Source organism: Callospermophilus lateralis, chromosome 1 (genome assembly GCF_048772815.1).
Source record: "Callospermophilus lateralis isolate mCalLat2 chromosome 1, mCalLat2.hap1, whole genome shotgun sequence".
Lineage (NCBI taxonomy): Eukaryota > Metazoa > Chordata > Mammalia > Rodentia > Sciuridae > Callospermophilus > Callospermophilus lateralis.
In genome coordinates this window covers 216,119,743-216,141,802 of record NC_135305.1, presented here as the reverse complement: position 1 = coordinate 216,141,802, position 22,060 = coordinate 216,119,743, and the positions used below count along the sequence as shown (strand labels likewise).

The 22,060-nt window shown below is 48.4% G+C and overlaps 1 protein-coding gene across 1 annotated transcript; it reads right to left on the bottom strand.

The window, feature by feature from the left end:
- Window positions 1-14,368: 14,368 nt before the first annotated feature.
- S1pr2 (sphingosine-1-phosphate receptor 2) lies at window positions 14,369-21,580 on the bottom strand. Its single transcript, XM_076871438.2, has 2 exons — window positions 21,469-21,580; window positions 14,369-16,766 (listed from the first exon to the last, which is right to left on the bottom strand). The coding sequence occupies exon 2, from the start codon at window positions 16,722-16,724 to the stop codon at window positions 15,666-15,668; it is 1,059 nt and encodes a 352-aa protein (XP_076727553.1). The 5' UTR covers window positions 16,725-16,766; window positions 21,469-21,580; the 3' UTR covers window positions 14,369-15,665.
- Between the last annotated feature and the right edge of the window lie 480 nt (window positions 21,581-22,060).

Genomic DNA, 22,060 nt, shown 5'->3' with positions numbered 1-22,060 from the left:
ACGGGGAGGGGCAGCGAGCGGAGGCAGCGCGTACCACCCTTGCTCGGGCACGGGGGAAGGAAGGACGTACCATGTGCGGGCAGACAGAGTGGAGCGGGCTGTGCTCCGAGGCTGCGCATGCGTGAGGCGGGCATGCACCCCCCCCAGAGCAGTGGATTCGTCCAAGCTCCTCTAACATTTGCAGTCTAGGGGGCGCAGTGCCTGAGACAGTCATTCATTCATTCTTGCGGGCCTGAGGGCATGCGGGCATGCGGGCATGCGGGCATGAGGGCAGTGGAGCCTCCAGCAGTTCCGGGGAGTTAAAAGCCCGCATTTGAGCTCTTGAGTTACAGCCCTCAGTTCCAATCCAACCTCCATTTGTTCACAGTATGACCTTGGGCTGAACACTGGGACTCTCGGCCTCAGGGTTCTCTTTATAAATCAGGCTAATAGCACCTACTCCAGAAAATCTTGAGTATACCCAGAATTTGTAGCCAACACCAAGGATCTCACACTGTAGGGAGGCGAGGGACCACCTCCACGGCCTGTCTATTTGATACAGCACCAAATCATAAGAAGAAGATGGGTTGTTGAATATCTAGTTCTGGGAAAACTTTTACAAAAGAAAGAAGTTAGGGCTGGAGCTATAGTTCATGGTAGAGTGCTTGCCTCCATGCACAAGGCCCTGGGTTCAATCCCCAGCACCACAAAAAAGAAAAGAAAAGAAAAAAGTTAGATCCCAACCTCTCAAAATGGATTAAAAAACTAAATATAAGACCTGAAACCATAGGCTATATAAGAAAACATGGAACTAGAGAGGAAACCATGAGGGAAAGCTTCACGATATTGAATTTGATAATATTTGAATATAACAAAAGCTAAAATACACAAGTGAGTCTACAAACTTGAAAACATCTGCACAGCAAATGAATCAACCAACAGTGGAACAGAAACAAGCAACTGAAATGGGAGAAAAATGGTTCAGCCACTATAGAAAACAGTGAAATTTCCTCAAAGTTAAAAATAGAATTTTGTGATCCCACAGTCCCACTTCTGCCTGGCACCATCACAGGGTACAAGCCTATGGATTGTGTGTTTTAGCTTCCAGGCATGTATTCACAGAATTAAAAAACAGGATCTTGTGGTATTTGCACAACCATCTTCATTGAAGCACAATAGCTAAGAGGTGAAATCAAAATGTCCATCTACAGATGAGTGGGTAAAGAAAAATGTGTCATATAGGGGCTGGGGGTATAGATCAGTTGTTAGAGTGCTTGTCTCGCAAGCCCAAGGCCCTGAGTTCAATCCCCAGCAACAACAAAAAAAAAAAAAAAAAAAGAAAAAGAAAATGTGGCACATACACAGTGAAATATTATTCAGCCTTAAAAAATAAATCCCATCTCAGGCTGGGGTTGTGGCTCAAAGGAAAAGTGCTCATCTAGCATGTGTGAGGCACCGAGTTCGATCCTCAGCACCACATAAAAATTAAAGTATTGTGTCCACCTACAACTAAAGAATATTAAAAAAAAAAAGTATTCCCATCTCAGGCTTCAACATGACTGAACCTGGAGAACAAGTGAAATAAGACAGTCATGAAAAAATAGATACAGGATTCCATTTCTGTGAGGTATCTAAGGTCAAAATCTTAGAAACAGAAAGCAGAATGGCAACTACCAAGGATGAAAAGGAGTGGAAAAAGGGGAATTGTTCAATACATGTAGAGTTTCAGTTTCATGAAATGAAAAGTTTCCAGAAATCTGTTGCACAATATGCATATACTTAACACTACTGAACTGTACCCTTAAAAATGGTGAAGATGGTAGCTAAGGTACAACACTGAGCCTGTAGTCCCAGCATTAGGGAGACTGAAGCAGAGGATCACTTGAGCTCAGGGCCAGCCTGAAGCAAGATCCTAAAGTCTCTGAAGAAAAGGTAAATTTTGGAGTTGGGATGTAGCTCTTTGATAGAGCACTTGCCTAGCATGTGTAAATGCCCTGGGTTCAATCCCTAGTAACACACACACACACACACAAAAAAAAAAAAAAAAAAAGATTGATTTTAGGTGGCTTTTTATTGCAATAAAAAAAGAAGAAACTAGGGATGGGGATATAGCTCAGTGGCAGAGCACTTACCTAGTAATAGCCAAGCAATGGGTTCAATCCCCAGTACCACAAAAACTTAGGCCAGGTACAGTGGTGCACATCTATAATCACAAGAGGAGGCCAAGACAGGAGGATTTTAAATTTGAGACTAGCCTTAGCAACTTAATGAGGCTATGTCCCAAAATAAAAAGTAAGAGCTGGGGATGTAGTTCAGTGATAAAGCATCCCTGCTTCAATCCCTAGTACGAAAAACACTATTAAGGTTTTTTTATTAAGATTTTTTTTAATGTGGTATTTTATCTCTGACAAAGTTCTAGTATGGTATGTTAACTTGGACATATTTTTATATTTTTGTACCAAAGTATTTGGTATCCCAAAATGTCCAACCTTGTTATGCATCAATCACATATGGCAGGTTGCTGGAACACTGAAAAATCTTAATGTTTTTAATTTTAATATTTTGGTTAAAGTAATTTTAATGTTTTATGTTAATTTTAGAATTGATAAATATAAAATTAACAACTTTCTTTTATTGTGCTACTGGGGATTAAACCCAGGAGCACCAGCCACATCCCCAGCCCTTATTTATTTTGAGACAGGGTCTTGCTAAATTATTGAGTGTGTCACTGGGTCGTTGAGGCTGGCCTCAAACTTGCAATACTTCTGCCTCAGCCCAGGTAGCTGGAATTACAGGCATGCACTACTATGCCTGGCCCAAAATAAATACATATTAATTTAACATCTAATAGAACTTATAAATGGTCCTAAATAGCTCTTTAGAGTTATTTAATTTGGTGCTTAACAACCCTAAAGAGAAGCACAGGTTTATTTTCCCTCCCCTGAAATGCTTGGGACCAGAAGTATCTTGGATTTCAAAGTTTTTTTTTTTTTTTTAAGTTGGGGATATTTGCATATATACAACAATATCTTAGGGAGGGGATGAAAGTCTAAACATGAAATTATGTTTCATATATAAGTCTCATACACATCCTGAATATAATTTTTTAATATTTTTTTAGCTTTTTTTCTAATGTTGATGTACCTTTAGTTTATTCATTTATTTATATGCAGTGCTGAGAATCAAACCCAGTGCCTCACACATGCTAGGCAAGTGCTCTACCACTGAGCCATAACCCCAGCCCCTATTTTTTAATATTTATTTTTTAGAAGTAGCTGGACACAATACCTTTAATTATTTATATGTGGTGCTGAGGATCAAACCCAGGGCCTTGCACATGCTATGTGAGCAATCTACCACTGAGCCACAACCCCAGCCCCCAGAATATAATTTTATACAAGTTACAATTTGGGGCAAGAAAGTTTCATGGCATGGAATTTTCCATTAGTGACAACATATTCATACTCAAAGTTTTGGATTTTGGAATCGGGTTTAGGGATTTTTACTTATGTGTACTTGCTGGGAATTAAGTAGAAGCCTCACACACAGCCCCCTAGATTTTGGGTTTTATGATTAGGGTTTTATGATTATGTATTAGGACTGCATTTCCTATGGCCTAGGAGATTAGTTACATGGACTCTTGACTCCAAAGCTACTTGTTTATACAAGATCATAGATTCAATCAGCAACCAGATGTCTTTAGTCCAGAGCCTGAATACAAAATGGTGACCCCAGTGTTGGCCACTTGGCCATCCCACAGATGGCCAAAAGAGACAGGACTGGGAAACTTGACAAAGTCAGAAACAGGGTAACAGTCACAAGAAAGTTTCAACAGAGTGCAACTGGGGCTCATAGAACTGTCAGCACCTAGCACGTGGGCCTCATGTACCTTGGGGAAAGAGGCGCTCTAGGGCAAAAGGAGACAATACAAGGGAGCGGAGCTGGGCTTTTGTTTTTCTAGAGCCGGGGAATCAGACCCAGGGCCTTGCACTGCTAGGCAAGTGCTCTACCACCAAGCTACATCCCTGGCCACAGCAGCTGTATTTACTGGGGACTTCCACACAGGCAGATTCTTTATAATACTTGTGTCAACCTTGCTAGGAAGGAATGAGTCTGGTCATTTTATGGATGGGACCAAGGCTCAGACAAAGTTTGCCCACAGGCTCCCTACAAGTTGAATACAACCTCTTGGCTGTTCTTTGGAACTACAATCCAAATTTTTCTACAACTCAAATTCTATCTGCTGCACAGAGTTCTTTCCCCTCCACACTGTAGCTAAGAAAAACAAAAAATTATTCCATCTTCAGCACCCAGCCTAGATTCATCCGATTCTACTCCACCTCGTTGATCACCAACTTAACTGACCCATTTTTATCCTTTCAGGCTCATGTGCCCCAGGGCCTTTGTTTTTACTGTAATTTCTGCCCAGACCATTCTTCTGGAAAATTTGCACAGCTCACAGTTTGCTTGTGCTTAAAGGCTTTCTCCAGACCTCCTGTAAGCAATAGTTTGCCCTCTCCTCACGCCATCTTATTACACCGTTTCTTCATAATAAAAAAAATCTGACCATGGTAAATACTATCTATCCCTCTAGAGCAGAGGTTGGAAACCTTTCTGTAAAAGACCAGATAATATTTTTGGTTTTGTGAGTCACACATTCCCTGATCAAATTGCTCAAGTCTGCTGTGATAGTCCAAGAACAGCCTTAGCAACTTAGCAAGGCCCCATCTCAAAATTAAAAAAAAAAGGCTTAAAGCTCAGGAATAGAGTACTCCTGGGTTCAAATCCAGTTCAATCCCCAGTATGGGGTGGGTCAGATTTTGGCTCTCAGGCCTCATGTGTGGAATCCTACATAGACTACATTCTCCGAAGAAATGCAGTTATCAGTTGAATTAATATATAGGGCATGGAAGGTACCCGAAAGAGACAAGACTATACGGGAGTGTAATGAAGCAGTTTTCTGTCCTACAACGTTGTAACTTCCATTTCACAAGGGGAAACTGAGGCCCAAACTAGACCAGGCTGCAAATCTACTCCATCTCCAGGGCCTACCTTGTTGGCTCTCTCCATCATTTGTCCGGTAGAAATGCCACACAAAGCCATGGGGGTGGTGGGAGAAGATACTGAGGGCTTTCCAGAATCTCCTGGAATGAGTAGTTGGACCAACAGAGAGACCCCCCACCCACAGCCTAGAAGACAGGCCTCCTTTGAGAGAAGCTACTGAAACCACCAGAAAAAACCGGGACCAGCTTGTGGGTATTCTGTCTGCCTCATCTCTACAACTCTGAAGTCCTCACTAACCACAGCACCCACGAAAGGCTTCCCAGGCCCAAGCCCCTGCTTCCCAGTCATATTCCAGCTCCACCTGAAGGGCTACGCTCCGCAGAGGCCCACATATCAGCCTGGGCAGGGGCCAGGCTGCCCAAATTTGGCAAGGCTGGTGGAGGAATAGCCACGTGTCCCAAGCCCCAGTCAGAAGGCCAAAGCTGAGTCACCGCAGATGCCAGGGAAATTGTCACAGCAACTGAGCGCGTGCTCAGCGCCAGGCCCCCACAGAGGCCCTTAGCGGCAGCTGTAGCACTCAGTGACTCAACAGGGACACTTCACCAGTCTCAACCCCATGGTCCTCAGAAACTCTCCAGACTTGAGTGACTTGCCCAAGCCAGGAATCAAATCCAGGAAAACCCATGGCCTCTGGAGAGTGCTGGACCCAGCTGCCTCCTCCTTGTGAGGCCCCTTGAGCAAACTGATTGATGACTGTTGGGGGATCACAGGAGGCCAGCTGCCACCCCCTGCAAGCTTTGCCTCAAAGAACCCTCGAGTCTCTTAACCTATCTGCCCCTCCTGGCTCAAAGCTCCCGCAGCTTTCTCCTAGATTCCAGCCCAGGTTGCCCCTCTGCCCCCTCCCCAAGTGTTCAGGAGAAACTTATTAGAAGCCAAATCTGATTAGGACACTTCCTTCCTACCTCACTGAGCACACCTGAAAGACTTCCCAGTCCTTAGGGGAAACGCAGCCCTTCACAGGCTTCACTAGCAAAGCCTGACAAAAACGCCAATCTATCACACATGGAGCGCCTTCAAATTAGTAAGAGACAATCCCTTTTTTATGAAGTGAACAAAAGCATCTGAACAGGCACTTTACAAAAGAGGATATCCAAGTGGACAAGGCTCATCTGGAAAGCTGCTCAAGTTCATTAGTCATCAGGGAAATGTAAAATAAAACCTCAATACCATATCTTACACACACACACCCCAGGACGGCTGAAATGAAAGACAATGTTCAAGTGTTAGCGAGAGAGAGCAGAACTCTTTGATGCTGTTGGGGCGAGTCCAAAAATGGTACAGCCACTTTGGAAACTGGTTTGGGAACACCTGCTAAGGCTAGATGTATTCTTGCCCCAGGACCCAGCAATCCAATGACAAGAACAAAATGGTTGAGTTTATTCTCAATAGCCCCAAACTGAAGACAGCATCAGCCACAAGGGACAGATAGAGAATACTAAACCTAGGGGGGTCAGAAGCTTTTTCTATAAAGGGTCACATAGTAAGTTTTTTTTTTAGGATTTGTGGGCTCTACAGTCTGCCACAACTACCAACTCTGCCCTTGTGGCCTCAAAGCAGTCACGGACAATACATCAGTGAGTCAGCATTGTGGTGAGCCGGTAAGACCATGCATAGCCACTGAAAATCAATTTCCACAGCATTCTCGCGTGTCACAAAAGGTTCTTTTTCTTTTTTTTCCTTCCACCTCAACCCTTTAAAAATAGAAAAGACACCCAGAGTCTGCATGAAAACTGGCTGTGGTTACATTCGGCCCACTAGCCTTACGGGTAGATTTTGCCAAATCCTGCCACATAGTTTGGAGAACCAGGACCTGCCAATCCCATTTAGAACTACAAACGCATCTCAAACGTGGTGGTGCATCAGAGAAGCCAGCCGGGACATACCTACTGACGGTTCTGGTTATAGGAGGCGCCAGTTCTTCTCTCCACAGTTCCCACCCACTTCTCCCACTCTGGCCACGGCTTTCTCCCCTCCAGGCCACTTACACCGTGTCCCCCTCCTTTAGCTCTGCTCAGGCCTCTCTGGCCAGCCTGGATCCCAGAGCCTCTGCCCTTCACAGCACTGGAGAAGAACAGTGGTCAGAGCCGAGAGGTGCCTACCTTCTGGAGAATAATGTGAATACACAGCGTCCGCTCTCGAACCCCAAGAAAGTCTCCCTCGCCTGGCGACAGGGGTGGAAATAAGGGCTGGGCCTGCCCACACCAATAAACCTGACGAGTTTCACCTGAGGAGCTTCCGTCCCCAAAATGACCATCAATTAACCACAATTGATTCTCCGAAGGCAATTGCCAAGTTATTAAAACTACCTGGAAAAGAGAGGGAGTTAAGCTCTCCAGTCAGAGTATTGGGGATGTTTCTAGAAGTTTCCCAGCCACAACTCATCTGAGCAAATAGAGGGAATGAGAAAGTCACACATGGGACTGGGGTCGTGGCTCAGCGGTAGAGCGCTCGCCTAGCACATGTGAGGCGCTGGGTTCGGTCCTCAGCACCAATAAAAATAAATAAAATAAAGGTATTGTGTCAACTACAACTAAAAAAAAAAACAGAAAGGCACACACACACACACAATTCCTTTAGCCCAGGATTCCACAATCTGGGCACTGTGGAATAAATAATAAATAGAAAAATAAATAAATAGTAAAGGAAAAGGAGACCTATATGTTAAACAATATTTCAGAGATTCCTTAACAACACCTTCCCTTAATTAAGGGGCTGAATTATCCTTTGTCACATAGGCTGTGTCCTATGCATGTAAGACAATGAGCAACATCTCTGATCCCTGCTCACAAGGTGCCATAGCAGCACCCTCCTTGCTGACCTGCCTCCAGCCAGGCAGAACCACCAAACGCCTCCATAAATGGTCAGATGTCTCCTGTCAGGGGAGAATCACCCTGAGTGACAACCACTGATTTAACCATGTAGAAATGACATTATATAAAGCACCCGAGCCTTGTCCTAACCATTTGCCTTCTGGACACCTCTTAGATGCCTAAGCCTAAAATCAGCCCCAAAACAGCCTTTGGGAAAATTATAAGTCATGGATGGTTCACATTAGGAACAGGGCAATGTAACCAGGAAGAGTCCTGGGCCCTGGAATCAGACTCTCCAGGCCCTGGTAGGACCCAGGAACCTGTATTTTTTTTCACAAGCTGCCTGCTTGTGGACATTTTAAAATAATGTTAGGAAGTTTCATTACAAGGAGGTTATTGTGTGTGTCAGTATTCTGTCCCTTTTTATTGCTGAATGTTATTCCACTGTAGGGATGTACTGTAACTTGTTTATCCATTCACCAATTGATGGACATTTGGGTTGTTTCCCCTTTCAGGCCATTAAAAATGCTGCTATGAATGTTCACATACAGTCTCTGGAAGACATGTGTTTTCATTTCTCTTGGGGAGGTGGATACCTGGAGTCAGGTTGCTGGGTCTTGTGTGAGTTTGTTTGCCTTTGTACAAAGCTGCTAAACCAACTTCCAAAGTGGCTGTATCATTTTGCATTGGAGGTGGGGATTATTAACATGCCCATTTTTACAGATGATGAAACCAGGTGAGAGTTGTCAGGTGCCCTGCCCAAAGTCTACTTGAGCTGTCAAGGGTTGCATTTGAGATTCAAATCTAGTTTTTCTAACTTCATGGTAGGCACTGTTAACACTTACACCACAATGGCCACTAAAAATGAATCACATCTGACCAGTATCATTTCCCTCTCCGGTAGAGGCAACTATTCCAGGATAAGACATTTAGGGAAAGGAATAGGTAGTGGCGGTCTGAATTTGAGGAAAGTATGTCAGTTTCGTAGACAAATGGGGAAAATGACCAGGATCTGAGGTTAGGGAGATGCGTTAGAAACCCTTTAAAGACTGCTAACAAAACGATGTGTTGCCCATAGATAAACCATTAGGGAATTCGAGGAATTGACAAAGGGAGGACCAGGTTGATGGCATCTGAAACCACAGATCAGTCTTAGTTATCAGTAAAAAGGAGAGATAACCCGACTCTGGCCTTCTGATAGACATTTTCTCCACCATTTATAAAGAACTGAAGCCCCAGACTCCCAAAATATTTGTGCATCCTGAGTCTGATTTAGGGCAAAGGAGCACATTAAATAACATCAATCAATGTTATTGTGGGAAGCTCTCCAAGGAAAATCACCTGGTTTCTTCAACAAATGATTTACAAAAAGTAAGTAAATAGGAAAGGAAAAGAAAATCTATATGTTAAACAATATTTCAGGGGCTAAGGTTGTGGCTCAGTGATAGAGCACTTGCTATGCATGTGTGAGACACTGGGTTCGACTCTCAGCATTACATATAAATAAATTAATAAAACAAAGGTCCATCAACAACTAAAAAAATTCAAAATATAATATTTCAGAGATTCCTTACAACACCTTTCCTTAATTAAATTCCATAAATAAATCTTTTTTTTTTGTTCCTTAAAATCATATTTTATTAGTTGTGTAATGTTCCACCAAGTGACACACATAATTTATTAACCTTTTTGATAAGAGTATTCAAGTTTACATTGTTTGGGTGTTTTTGATACCAAAAGGAGTATTTAGTTCTGCAAACAAGTTCTGGAAATGAAATTGCTGAGGCAGTGGTAAATACAGGCATAAATAAATCTTATTTGGATTCTAATTCAAATGTATTATATGCTAAAGATAAAACCAGCTGGGCATGGGGTGCATGCCTTAATCCCAGCGGCTCTGGAGGCTGAGGCCTAAGGATCGCAAATTCAAAGCCAGCCTCAGCAAAAGCAAGGCACTAAGCAACTCAGTGAGATCCCATCTCTAAATAAAATACAAAATTGGGCTTGGGATGTGGCTCAGTGGTCAAGTGCCCCTGAGTTCAATCCTCAGAAATACCCCCACACACACAAATAAAACTGATAAATGGGGAACTTTATTATTTTGGTACCCACAGCCCTTTTTATCATTTTTTTTTTTTTTTTTAAGATAGGGCCTCCCTAAGTTGTTGAGGCTGGCCTTGAATTTGTGATTCTCCTGCTTCAGCCTTCTGAGTCACTAGGATTACAGGTGTTCGCCACTGCACTTGGCTTCTTTTCTTTTAATATTTTTAGTTGTAGATGGACACAGTACATTTTACTTATTTATTTATTTTTATGTCCTGATGAGAACTGAACCCAGTGCCTCACACAGGTGAGTGCTCTATCACTGAACCACAACCCCAGCCCTGCACCTAACTTCTAATTGATACTTTTAATAAGTATAATGATGGTATTGTGGTTAAGTTTTTTTAAAAATATTTTTCTTTAGTGGTAGATGGACACAATGATTTTATTTTATTTATTTATTTTTATGTGGTGTTGAGGATTGAACCCAGGGCCTCACACGTGCTAGGCGAGCGCTCTACCACTGAGCCACAAACCCAAACCTGTGGTTAAGTTTTTTAAGTATTGCTATCTTTTAAAGATAAAAAGAAGAGTATTTACAAATGAAAAGATTTGACCTCTCAGGTTTGCTTCAGAATATCCGGTGAGTAATAACTGATTCAAGCAAAACTAGATGGAAGTGAAAGCCTAATGAAAAAGAGCATAGTTAACAGTTTCCAAGTATCTTCCCATAAGATACTTAATAATTGTAAAAAGGAAAATAGTAAATTTAAAGCAGAGAAATCTGGAGGATATTGCTTTAGCCAAGTGATCAAACAAATTTTTTTTTCCTGATGCTGAGGATTGCAAGTGATCAATATTAACATTACCACTGATGGGACTAATCAGCATCGGTAATGATACCTATCAGCAGGTTCCTCCTGACAGGATGCAGGGAGAGGGATACAGCCTCACTTCTTCTGAGATCTTCCTGCCAGACATTCATAGTCTTTATCTAGAGGTAAGGAGATATCAGAAGAAGGGCATAATCCTGACTTCTATTTCTCAAAAATGTCAAGATCATGAAAGACACGATCAAAAAGTGTCCCAGTTGAAAGAGACTAAGAGGCAACTGAGTGCAATGAGTGATCTAGGATTTTTTTCTGCTGTTCAGGTCAATAATGAGACAACTGGTGAAATCTGATTCAGGTTTGCTGATTTCCTGCTTTTGAGGCTTTTTGAGGTTATGTAAAAGAATGCTTTGTTCCTAGGAAACTTCGTGAAGTATTTAGATGGATGGGTGGATGGATACATGAACGGACAGACAATGGGAGCCTAAGCTACTAGTAAGTGGCCATCCCTCCTTCTTGACCTGGACCTATTTCCTCTGAAGCTCTTTCACATGAGAGAAATCAATTTCTTTCTCATTTAAGTCACTAATATTTTGTTTATCATTTGCAACTGAGTCTCATCTTGACATCATTGTTAAAAGAAATAGATGGAAGTTACGATGTCGTTCATAATAGTGGTACCTCCTGTGGGTCTTTGTTATGATGCTGAAAGAGTCTAGAATTTTGATTTCTAATACTGTAACCAATGACCATGCATGGCTATTAAAATTTAGAATTCAGTCTCTGCTTTATGTTAACCACATTTCAAGTGTCCATAGATCTTCCGGGTATGGGTGACACACACCTGTAATGCTAGTGACTCAAAAAGTTGAGATAGGAAAGTCTGAGTTCAGCCTCAGCAATATAGCGAGACCCTCGGCAACTTATTGAGACCCTGTCACAAAATAAAAAAATAAAAAGGTGGCTGTAATCACAGCGGCTCAGGAGGCTGAGGCAGGAGGATAGCAGGTTCAAAGCCAGCCTCAGCAAAAGCGAGATATACCAAGCAACTTAGTGAGACCCTGTCTCTAAATAAACAAATACAAAATAGGACTAGGAATATGGCTCTGTGGTCAAGTGCCCCTGAGTTCAATCCCTGTACCCCCCCCAAAAAAAAAAATTAAAAGGGCTGGGGATGTAGCTCAGTGGCAAAGCAATCCAGTACCAACAACAGAAAAAATGTACCCATGGATGTGGATTATGTTCATGTTCTGGATTATGGGGTCTAGAATGTTTCTCAGAGTATGGTTTATGAATCACTTTTGTTCCCCTCATAGTGCTGTGGTTGGAACTCAGGGCCTTATGCATGCTAGACAAGTGCTCTACCACAGAGCTACAAGCTCCAGTCTAAGATGAGTTGCAATAATGACAATAATAATCAAAACCTTTTTTTTTTTCCTGACCAGACATTTTTCAATTATGAGGGTTGCTTGGTGAAAAATGCACATTCCTGGCATCAGGTAAGACCTATTAGATCTAAATTTCTGCCTGTAGAGCCTGAGGATCTGCATTTTAGCAAGTTCTTTCAGGAGATTCTAATGTTCCCTGATAGCTACCAGCCTCCCTAGCAAAAAAGAAAATAGAAATCATCCTGCAACTTGGTCCGTTTCATTCTAGGCTCCAAAGTTTGGGAGCTATCAGTAAATCAGATCTTCAGACTAGAATATTGAGATGTGATCCCAGTGGAAAGGTCTCACTTCACTCCTCACTTTGACCTCTCTGTGCCTCAGTTTCTTTACCTATCTAAGAGCCAGCACTAATACTACTCCAAAGGGCTATTTTGAGGATTTCATGAGTTTGCAGATGTCAAGTACTCCATCACCTCCTAGCACTGACGGTTTTCCTATTATGATTAGCCTTATCTCCAAAGGGCTATCCAACCAATGTGGGGTATGACTCTGGGCTTGCCATCTAAAATATCACCTGTGGCCAGGCAAGATGGTACACACCTGTAATCCCAGTGACTCTAGAGGCTGAGGCAGGTGGGTCACAAGTTCAAGGCCAGCCTGGGCAATTTAGTGAGACCCTGACTCAAGATAAAATAGAAAGGGTTGGAATGTAGCTCAGAGATAGAACACCCCTGGATTTGATCCCCAGTACCAAAAAAAACCCTGTACCCCAAAAGTGACACTTTATTTTCTTTTCTTCATAGCTAATAATTTTGTTTTGTTTTTTCAATGTTGAGGATTGAATCTAGCTCCCCATAAGCTAAGCAAGCTCTCTGCCACTGGGCTAGCCTACCCTAGCCTCCACTCATCCTACAAACACTAATGAGGCTTGCTGGGGTTGTGGCTCAGTGGCAGAGTGCTCGCCTGGCATATGTGAGGCACTGGGTTTGATCCTCCTCACCACATAAAAACAAATAAATAAAATTAAGGTATTGTGTCCATCTACAACTAAAAAAGAAAAGGGGAAAAAAAAAAGCACATACTCCAGGCAGAGAGGATGGGACGTACAAAGGTCTTAGAGTCAGAACATGCCAAGTACTTTTTTTTGTTTTGTTTTGTATTTTGTGGTGCTAGGAATCAAACCGAGGGCTTCATGCATGCTAAGCAAATGCTCTACCGCTGAGCTATACCCCAGTCCCCTAAGTACTATTTAAGATGCTAGAGACACACTGGTGAATAACACAGTCCTGTCTTTAAGGTGCTCACATTTTAATGGGACAGACACATAATTGATATAATTTACTGCCAGGTGGTAAGCAGATAAGGGGCTAAAGAGGGAATGAGATGTGGGGAGAAGGACTCTCTGAGGAGGTGGCATTTGACCCAGGACTAAAGGAGGAGCTGGAGGAAGCATAGATATTTGGAGAAAACTCATTGACTCTGGGCTGGCTTCTGGCACTTCTGCAACCCCACCACCTCCTACCCTGAGTCCCAGCTAGGGTTCAGGTTTCTAAATAAAGAGGGGAATTCCTATGGGGGTTGCTTCTGTCTGCTGTCCTGGACAGCTGGTATCACTGGGTGAGGCTCTAGCTTGGGGGCCTGGAATCCCCCATCAAAACTCTAGACCTGTCTTCAAAAGGGCTGCTGGGCTCCCTGCCTCCAGACAATGGAGAAGAGCCCAGTTAGCGGCCTCTCAACCCCCACAGGTGCAAGACCCTTTGGGTTTCTTCTGGTCCTGGGAAAGGCTTGTAGCCTCCCCTTCCATATCAAAAAGCAGGTTTCAGTGCCTTTCTCCAGCCCAGTGTTGAAGCCAGAATCAGCCTGCTTGGTTCCAATCCAGCCAGGAATTCCCTGATGAGTGCTGTGTGACCCTCAGTTTGCTTAACCTCTCTGAATCCACATGTCCTTAAGATCTTGACACCTCCCTCACAGGAAAGCAAACGTACTTGGGATGGAGGAGGGGCCCCCATCACCAGCCAGGCTGTCTCTTAGGAAAAAAGCAAGGAGGCCCCAGCCTTCATGAATCACTGGGAGTGGCAGGACAGTGTTTTCCCAGAAGCCACTGCTCTCACAGCTTGTCAGGGTTGGGGTGGGCAGTAAGAAAGAAAAGGGAAGGTTGGGAAAGGACGGGCAGCCGCCCTTCCCTGACTCAACTGGCCCAGCCAAGGGGCGCTAATGAGGGAATGGTCACCAAAGACACAACAGCACCAGAAAGAAAAATTGAACCGTTTATTGGCCCAGATCTGGGTGTCTGGCGTGGGGGGGCATCTGGGGAGCTATATAAAGGGAGACAAGCCCCCAATTGGCTCCTTGCCTCCCAAAGCCCCCCTCCCCCAGCCTTTGCATTCACAAAGACATTAATTTGAGGTTTTCCTCCTGTAGAGAGAGAAGCCAGCAATTCCAAAGAGGTTCTGGGCAGGACCAGAACCCTCTTTGGCAGTTTCAACATGGACATGAACATTAAGAGAGAACAGCATCCATTCTGGGGGAAACAGGGCAGGGATGAGGTCACAGACACCACACACTTGCACACAGACACACATAAATATAGTTCGTACCGCAACAGCTCTTCCATCTATCCACAGGAATTAGCAAAGTCCTTCTGGGGCAGGTGGGGGGAGAATGTCCCCAGGAAATGGCCTTGGCCACCCCACCCCCATGCTCCATTCAAGACATCTTGCAAGGAGGCACAGCGGGCTCAAGGCTGCCCTGCCTTTGGGGCCCTGGGCCCTGGGCTGGGGAGGACTTGTGAAGGTGGGAAGAGCTTGGGTGAGTGGTTTTGGGGATAGGAGTGGGGGAAATGGGCAAACATCTCCCCCAGAATTTTCTCAAGTTCTACCCTGTCCCACAGGGAGGCCCAGAGCCCTTCTCAGTCCCCCAAACCGGTTTTTCCAGCCCTCAGTGATTCTTCTGTGCCCCAAATAGTGCAATTGGCCAATGAGGTCTGAGAGTGAGGAATGGGGCTCGGCCCCCTCCCCGCCCCATCTCTAACCCCGTGGTTTCCTTTCTGGGCATGTGAAAGGAAAGAGAAGACGGAGTCAAAGTGGCAGCTGATGAAATTTGGGGAAGCTGTGGATTTGGGGCTGGGAGGGTTGGGGCTGAGATTTCCAACCAACTGGAGACAGTGGTTCCAAAGAAGGGCCTGAGGTTGTCAGGAAAAGGTGGCAAGAGAGATAAATTCAGAGACAAGAGCTGGGTGCAGGTTGGGGGGTCGGAAAGGAAAATGTTGAATCCTTTGTACTGGATGGTAAGCTGCTCCTGCTCTGAGCTCCCTCCTGCTGTCACCCTGGTCCTTTTAAGGTCCCCATGGTAACTGTACTGGCCTCCAGCATCCCACTGAAGCACTACTGATCAGTCAGTGTCCCCACTGGCCACCCCAGCTGTGAACTCTCAATATCTCCCAGATCTTTGGGATTGGGATGAGCCTTGCTGGGCAGCCCCCTGTCTCTGTCCGAGGTCACCCAGCACCTCTCTGCGGCCCTCAGAGGCCTGGTTGTTGGTCCACCTTCCCTTCAGACCACTGTGTTGCCCTCTAGAAACGTGGGTGATGTGGGCATGTGCGTGCCCCTCTCCAGAGAGCTGGAGCTGCGAAGGGGCAGGAGGCGATGGCCCGGGGTCCCATCCCGCCTTCCCGCCACCCCTGCCGCTGGCCGCCAGCACTGCAGGGGCCGCAGCACCTCCCTCCTCAGGTCCCGGCTGCGCCACGTGTAGATGACTGGGTTGAGCAGTGAGTTGAGGGTGGCGAAGGCGAAGAAGTAATGGGCCTTGTAGAGGATGGGGCAGGAGCGGACGGGACAGGCGTAGTCCAGGAGGAGGATGCTGAAGGCTGGCAGCCAGCACACGATGAAGACGCCCAACACGATGGTGACCGTCTTGAGCAGGGCCAGCGTCTGGGGGCCTGCCACATCTGCGTGGCTCGAGCGGACCACGCAGTAGATGCGGACGTAGAGGGCAACGATGGCCGACAAGATGACGGAAAAGATGGTCACCACACACAGCACGTACTGCTTGGCGTAGAGCGGCAGGACAGTGGAGCAGGCCTCCAGGTGGCCCAGGCAGTTCCAGCCCAGGATGGGCAGGCCCCCGAGAACCAGCGAGATGAGCCATGAGGCCCCGATGAGCAGCAGCATGCGGCAGCTCTTGTCACTGCCGTAGAGCTTGACTTTGGCAATGGCCACGTGCCGCTCAATGGCGATGGCCAGGAGGCTGAAGACGGAGGCTGACAGCGTGATAAAGGCTGAGCCCTCCCGGGCAAACCACTGCACAGGGGTCAGCCCCAGCGTGACAGGGCCCGAGAGCAAGGTGTTGGCCACGAAGGCCACCCCTGCCAGGAGATCTGAGGCGGCCAAGTTGCCCAGGAATAGGTACATGGCGGAGTGGAACTTGCTGTTCCGGGCCACCGCAATGAGCACCAGCAGATTCTCCACCACGATGGCGCAGCACAGGATGATGATAAAGGCCGAGGCCACCTGGCGGGAGAGCGTCTCCTGTGTGTCCAACGTCTCCTTGGTGTAATTGTAGTGTTCCCGGACCTTGCTGGAATTGAGGTACTCTGAGTATAAGCCGCCCATGGTGGGGCTCAGTGACTCGCCGGGGCCATGGGTCTGTCACAACTGCAGAGAAGAGAGACAGAAAGACACACAGACAACAGGTCAGTGCCGTGGCTGATGCCTGGCTCTGACCCTGGACGGTCCTCACTGAGTAGACAAAGGAAGTCGGAATATCATCATCTCCACTTTTCAGACAGGACACCCAGTGGGGCTGATTCACTTTCCCAAAGTCTCCAAGCTGGCAAGTGGCAGGGCCAGAGAGGGTGGCCCCACAGCCTCCGTCACCCTGCAGAGGCATCCTCCTTCACAGGAACAGACAAGAGTCCCCAAATGCCATGAAGTGAACACCCTGGGCTTTTAGAAACTTTGTCCACTTAAACAGAGAGCAAGCCTCTGGCTTCATGCCGCCTGCTGACCTGGGTCAGTGAGATTCATGCCACTGATAGTTCCATCCCTTGCTTATTACCACCCACTGCCCTGATTTCAGGCTGAGTCTAAGCCTCGAAGCCATGGGTGCTCCTGAAATAAGGACTTGGGAGACACCAGGGCGGCCCTGAGGTTCAAGCAGCCCAGAGGTCACACTATCTTAAGGACACAGATCCTGGGGACAATGCAGAGTGAGTTTGTTCTCACTCCAACTCTGACATGCCAGGCAAGTCACTCAGCCTCTTAGCCTCAATTTTCTCATCTATGCACTGGGTAGAAGAAAACCCCCTTCCGAGGGATGTTAGGAAAATTCTTTTAAAGATTGCATGGAGGGGTGGCTTGGCGGTAGAGTGCTTACTGAGCATGTGTAAGGCCTTGGGCTCAATCACTAGCATCACCAAAAAGTAAATAAATAAAATAAAGGATTATGAAGCTTGGTGTGGTGACACCTATCTGTGGTCCTAGCTTGAATAACATGGTGAGACCCTGTTTTTTTTTTTTTTTTTAAGAAAGCACACAACTCACTTAGCACATAGTAAGCACTCAACAAGTATTAGCTAATGTTCTTAGCGTCCCTCTTCCTGGCACACACAAAGGACTCTGGGCTGGGTACACTCCACCCAATCTTCTGGAAGAGGATGCTGACTAAATCAACCAAGAGGTTCCCAACAGCCTGTTCTCATCAGCACCATCTAGCTTTGCCCTGGGACAGAGGGTCCCAGGGGGTTGGGTAGGGCGCTGGCAGCCCCCCTCCCTGGCCAGGATAAAATCCAGATGTGTAAGGCCCCTAGAACAAATAGGGTGGAGTCCTAGTCACATCCGGTGTGGGAAAGTCTGGGTGGGGGGAGCTGAAATGGAGGGTCACCAGAGACCAGTCTGGGAGGTCTTGGCTGGGAAGATGGGGCAGCTGTGCTAAGTCATGTGAGTGGTGAGGGGGCGTGCAGCCCCGCAGGGAAGGCATTTGTTTCCATGAAAGCCTGAGTCACCCACCCCCCCTTTCAAGGAAAACTGAGCCATGGGGGAAGGGGCGGGAAGAGGCTTGTTAGAAAGGGAGGATGAGAGGCACACACCGTGGCCAGCTCTGGGGTGGGGTAGGAGGGTCTCAAAGGAGCCTGGCCAGTGTCTGCCTCTCACGAAGCGGGAGGAAGCGCCAACCCTTGGCTAAGTGAGGGGGAGAAGAGCTAAGAACCCTCCCCAGTCCATGGAAACACTCCTGCCAAGGGCCACGTGTAAGCCAGAAGCACGGTTCCAGAAAAGGCTGGTTAGGCCGGTTCTTGGTGAGCCTAGGAGTGATAGGGGGCTTCCGGGGTCGCCCAGTCATCTCACTTCCAGGATGCCCCCTGGGAGGGGCGTCCTGGCCTTGGGCCCTACAAAGGCAGCTGCTTCCCCCCCCCCCCCCCAGCGGAGGGGCAACCGTCCTAGTTTGGGAACAGAGAAGAGCTTGTGCGTGTCCTCGGGGACAGCAGCCCCGCCCAGATCGCCACACAGAGGCCCCTTGTTCCCCTGCCGGACAGGGCCCCGGGCGCCCTGATGCCCTCTGCCCGCAGCAGCAGCTCCCAGGCTGGCTTGGCCTGGGCAGCGGCCTCACCCGACGGGCCGTCCAGCCAGAAATATCCCGTGCACTGATTGGCTCATTTTCAATCCCAGGGCACTGAGCGATTTGCCTATTGGCCTGAAATTTCCATCTTCGGCCTCTGATTGGCCCGGTTGGGGGCGCTCTCCGGTTAATCCTACTATCTGCGTTCACAAGCAAGTGGAGATCAGCTCTTTCAGAGGACAGTCTTAAAGCTGTGTAGCTGTCCCTGAGGATTACTTTGAACCGTGGCCTGACCGCTGGGTCACCCCATCAGACGCCCCCCAGGCTGCCCTGGCCTGTTGGGTCCCTCCTGGGGTTCATAATTTAGAATCAAGGTCCCCTGGAAAGCCTGGGACGCACACTCAATGATGGGCAAGAAGCCCAGGGTTTTTCCCCCTGCTGCCGCCCGCTTCGCAGCCTGCATAGGGGCCACCACCCACCCCTCTCCAGTGTGGAGGAGAAAGATTTACTGCCATTTCCTGGAGAAATAAGAAACGTGTTCAGCCCACATGCCCCAGGGACTGATCAGAAAGTCTGTCTTCTTCTCTAGAGAGGAAGACTGTGGGCGCTGCACTCTCACTTTCTGCAGCCCCAGGAAGCTCAAGGCATCCTCAGAGAGGGCAGCTCTTCTGGTCAGAGGTAAACTGAGGACCATGCTGTATTCTAGATTCATTGTTCCTGCTGGCCTTCCCTGCTTCTCCCTGTACCGGACTCCAAGGCCTAGAGCCGGTCTCCTGTTAACCTTCACCAGGGCAGTCCTGACTCCCCCTCGGAGACTCAGGAAGAGGCCTCCGGGGAGATGCAATGTTCAGGCCTGAAATGGAACAAGAGGGACAAGTGACAGGGTTGGGAGGGAAGGGAAAAGAGATAGACCCAGACACAACTGTTTGGCTGGAGATTAGGAAAGGGGAAGGTAGGAGGAAGGCTCAGTGGCTTCCAGGCTCTCTCCCCTCCATCCCTCACAGTTCCAGAGAGGTGGACCCTGTGGTCATAATTCCTGCTGGTCCCCAGAGATCCCATGCCCCTTGCCAAGAGCAGCTTTATCTCTTTTGCTTGGCTTCTTCTGGATGTCAGGCCCCCCTACACTGCTATTCTCTTCCAAGCAGCCAGGGGGAGCTTTTTAATTTATAACTTCAGGCCGCCCCTCAGCTCTACATTCTCCCATGGCTCCCTATGGCTCCTGCCCACCCAGCCTCCTCCCATTCTCCCCCAGAGACACTCCACTGTGACCATACTGGCTTCCTATGAGCCATCTCTACCTCAAAGTTTTTGCTGCTGTTCTTTCGGGCAGACATCCTCCCCTCAAATCTTTGAATGACTGCCTCCTCCTCTTTCAGGTTTCTATGTAAAGGTCACTCTCTCACTGGGGCCTCCCCAGACCACCAGTCTACAGCAGCAGCCTTCCACAATCCCTGTCTATCACAGCACTTGCCGCTATCAGAAATTATCTGGGTTTTTGTCTGGCTTCTAGAGTGCCACGTGAGTTGCTGGAAACTAAGGACCAACTTCATTCTCAGTCCTTCCAATGATGTCTGGCACAAATCAAGCACTCAGAAAACCAGCGGAGTGGCCAAATGAATGAATGAACGAACCAACCTAGCAACCAAGGGGCTTCTGAGGGTGGACCACAGCTCCTAAGCGCCTCCCAGACCAAAAAACAAAGGGAGCTGGAGATGCCTAGGTCCCCTAGCAGCCCTCCCAACACAACGCGCAGCGCGTCTCCGTGGAGACCGTAGCAGGACCCGCCCCCGCCCCGTGCCGCACTCTCGGCCTCCTTATCTGGCCGAGGAATGTGCGGTATCCACTCGCTCGCGCTGGGGCGGCGCCTTCTCCCTCCCGAGACCGCCCCACGCGGGGTACCCTCACACCTCCCAGAGCGGGTGGGTGATTTCACCAGTGACCTCGCCTCGAAGTTCCCGGAGGTCGGGGGAGCAGGGAGATCCCAGCTGCAGGAGATGCACCAGTGCCGCTCCCGCGTCGCGACACGCGGGGGACCGTGGGCTCTCTGAGTGGCGCCTGGAGTGTCTGACAAGGGCAGAGACGGGGGAGGGGGTGGAAATCCCCGGTGAGTCAACCCGTGCCTGAGAAGGGGGCGAGATTCCAACGCTCTGCAGAGCCCGGGACTCCGCGGAGTCCACGCCACGCGTGCCTCCATCTACGCCTCATCACTTGGCTAGAGGGGAAAGAGGAGGTGCCTCAGCCACGCAGTCACTCTTCCTTTCCTTCCAGAACGAAGCCACGCCCCCGCGGGGGGCTAGGAGAAAAGGAACAACTCAGGGAAACCGAGGCAGGAAACTAGATGCCCAGGCGGTGGGCATCTGTCCTCCGGTGGGGCCCCGCCCCCTAACTTGGAGGCTTTGCACCCACAACACCTTTAGCCCTGACTCAGTTCGAGACAGCCAGGATGGGTGCTGTGCCCCCCACCATGTGCACTCCCCCTAACCCTGATCCCTGGAACACTGTCCAGCCTCCCAAAGTCCCCAGTCGAAAGCGCTAGGATTCCGCCTTCTGTTTCGGCGCCAACTTCCTGCCCCGGGAAAGGCGGGGAGAGAAGTCTGGGGGTTCGCAGCCGCGTCAGTGGGGATCGCCTGGAATCGTGGAGAGGGTGCACGGTGACCATCCCCTCCGTGCAGCAGAAACACGGGCGGCGCGTGCGTGCCTTAGTGCGCCTCGGACCCCTGGCTGGGCCCCCCACCTCTGATCCCGCGACCTCAGGGGACAGGGGCCTGCCCTTTCTGTCTCTTTCTAGCCGTGAGCGCTCACCTGGTCAAGCCGGCCCGGGTCCCTGCCCTGACCCGAGGGGCCTTGGCGTCTGCGTCCCCAGGGCGGCCGTGGCTGGGGTTGGGGCTGCTTACAGGGCTCAGCTGCGTCCAGCGGCTGGGGACCAGGGGCAGAGGGGGGCGGGGAGAGCCGCCGCCTCGGCCCCCCCCTCTTGCCCCGCCTTCTTCTCCTCCCCTTTCCGGCGGCGACTGCAATGAATTCCAGATGTGGCCTGCCAGCCCGGGCTAGCGCGGGGGCCGACAGGGGCGGCGCGAAGAGCCCCTTTGTCCGCCCCCCCACACTTCTCGCCCTGCCCCTCCCAGCCCCCACCCGTGAGAACCGGCCGGTGCGTGGCTTCACGCAGCCCCGTGACGTCATGGCTCTCCTAGCCAGGTGGCCTCAACCTAAAGCAACTGTCTTCACATCTAGATGTCCTCCTGGCTTATGCCTGAGACTTTAGAATAGGAGGATCTCCTTTATTTACTCAACAAGAAGCCGTGGAGCACCTACTGTGTGTCAACACAGCAAAAAGGCATTAAGCGCCTGTTTGTCTTTAAAACAAATTCCTACTGCGTGCCACACCCTACCCCAAAGA

What these genes read in the sequence shown, in the direction of transcription:
- S1pr2 (XM_076871438.2), bottom strand. Translation starts at nt 16,724, where the DNA reads ATGGGCGGCTTATACTCAGAGTACCTCAATTCCAGCAAGGTCCGGGAA.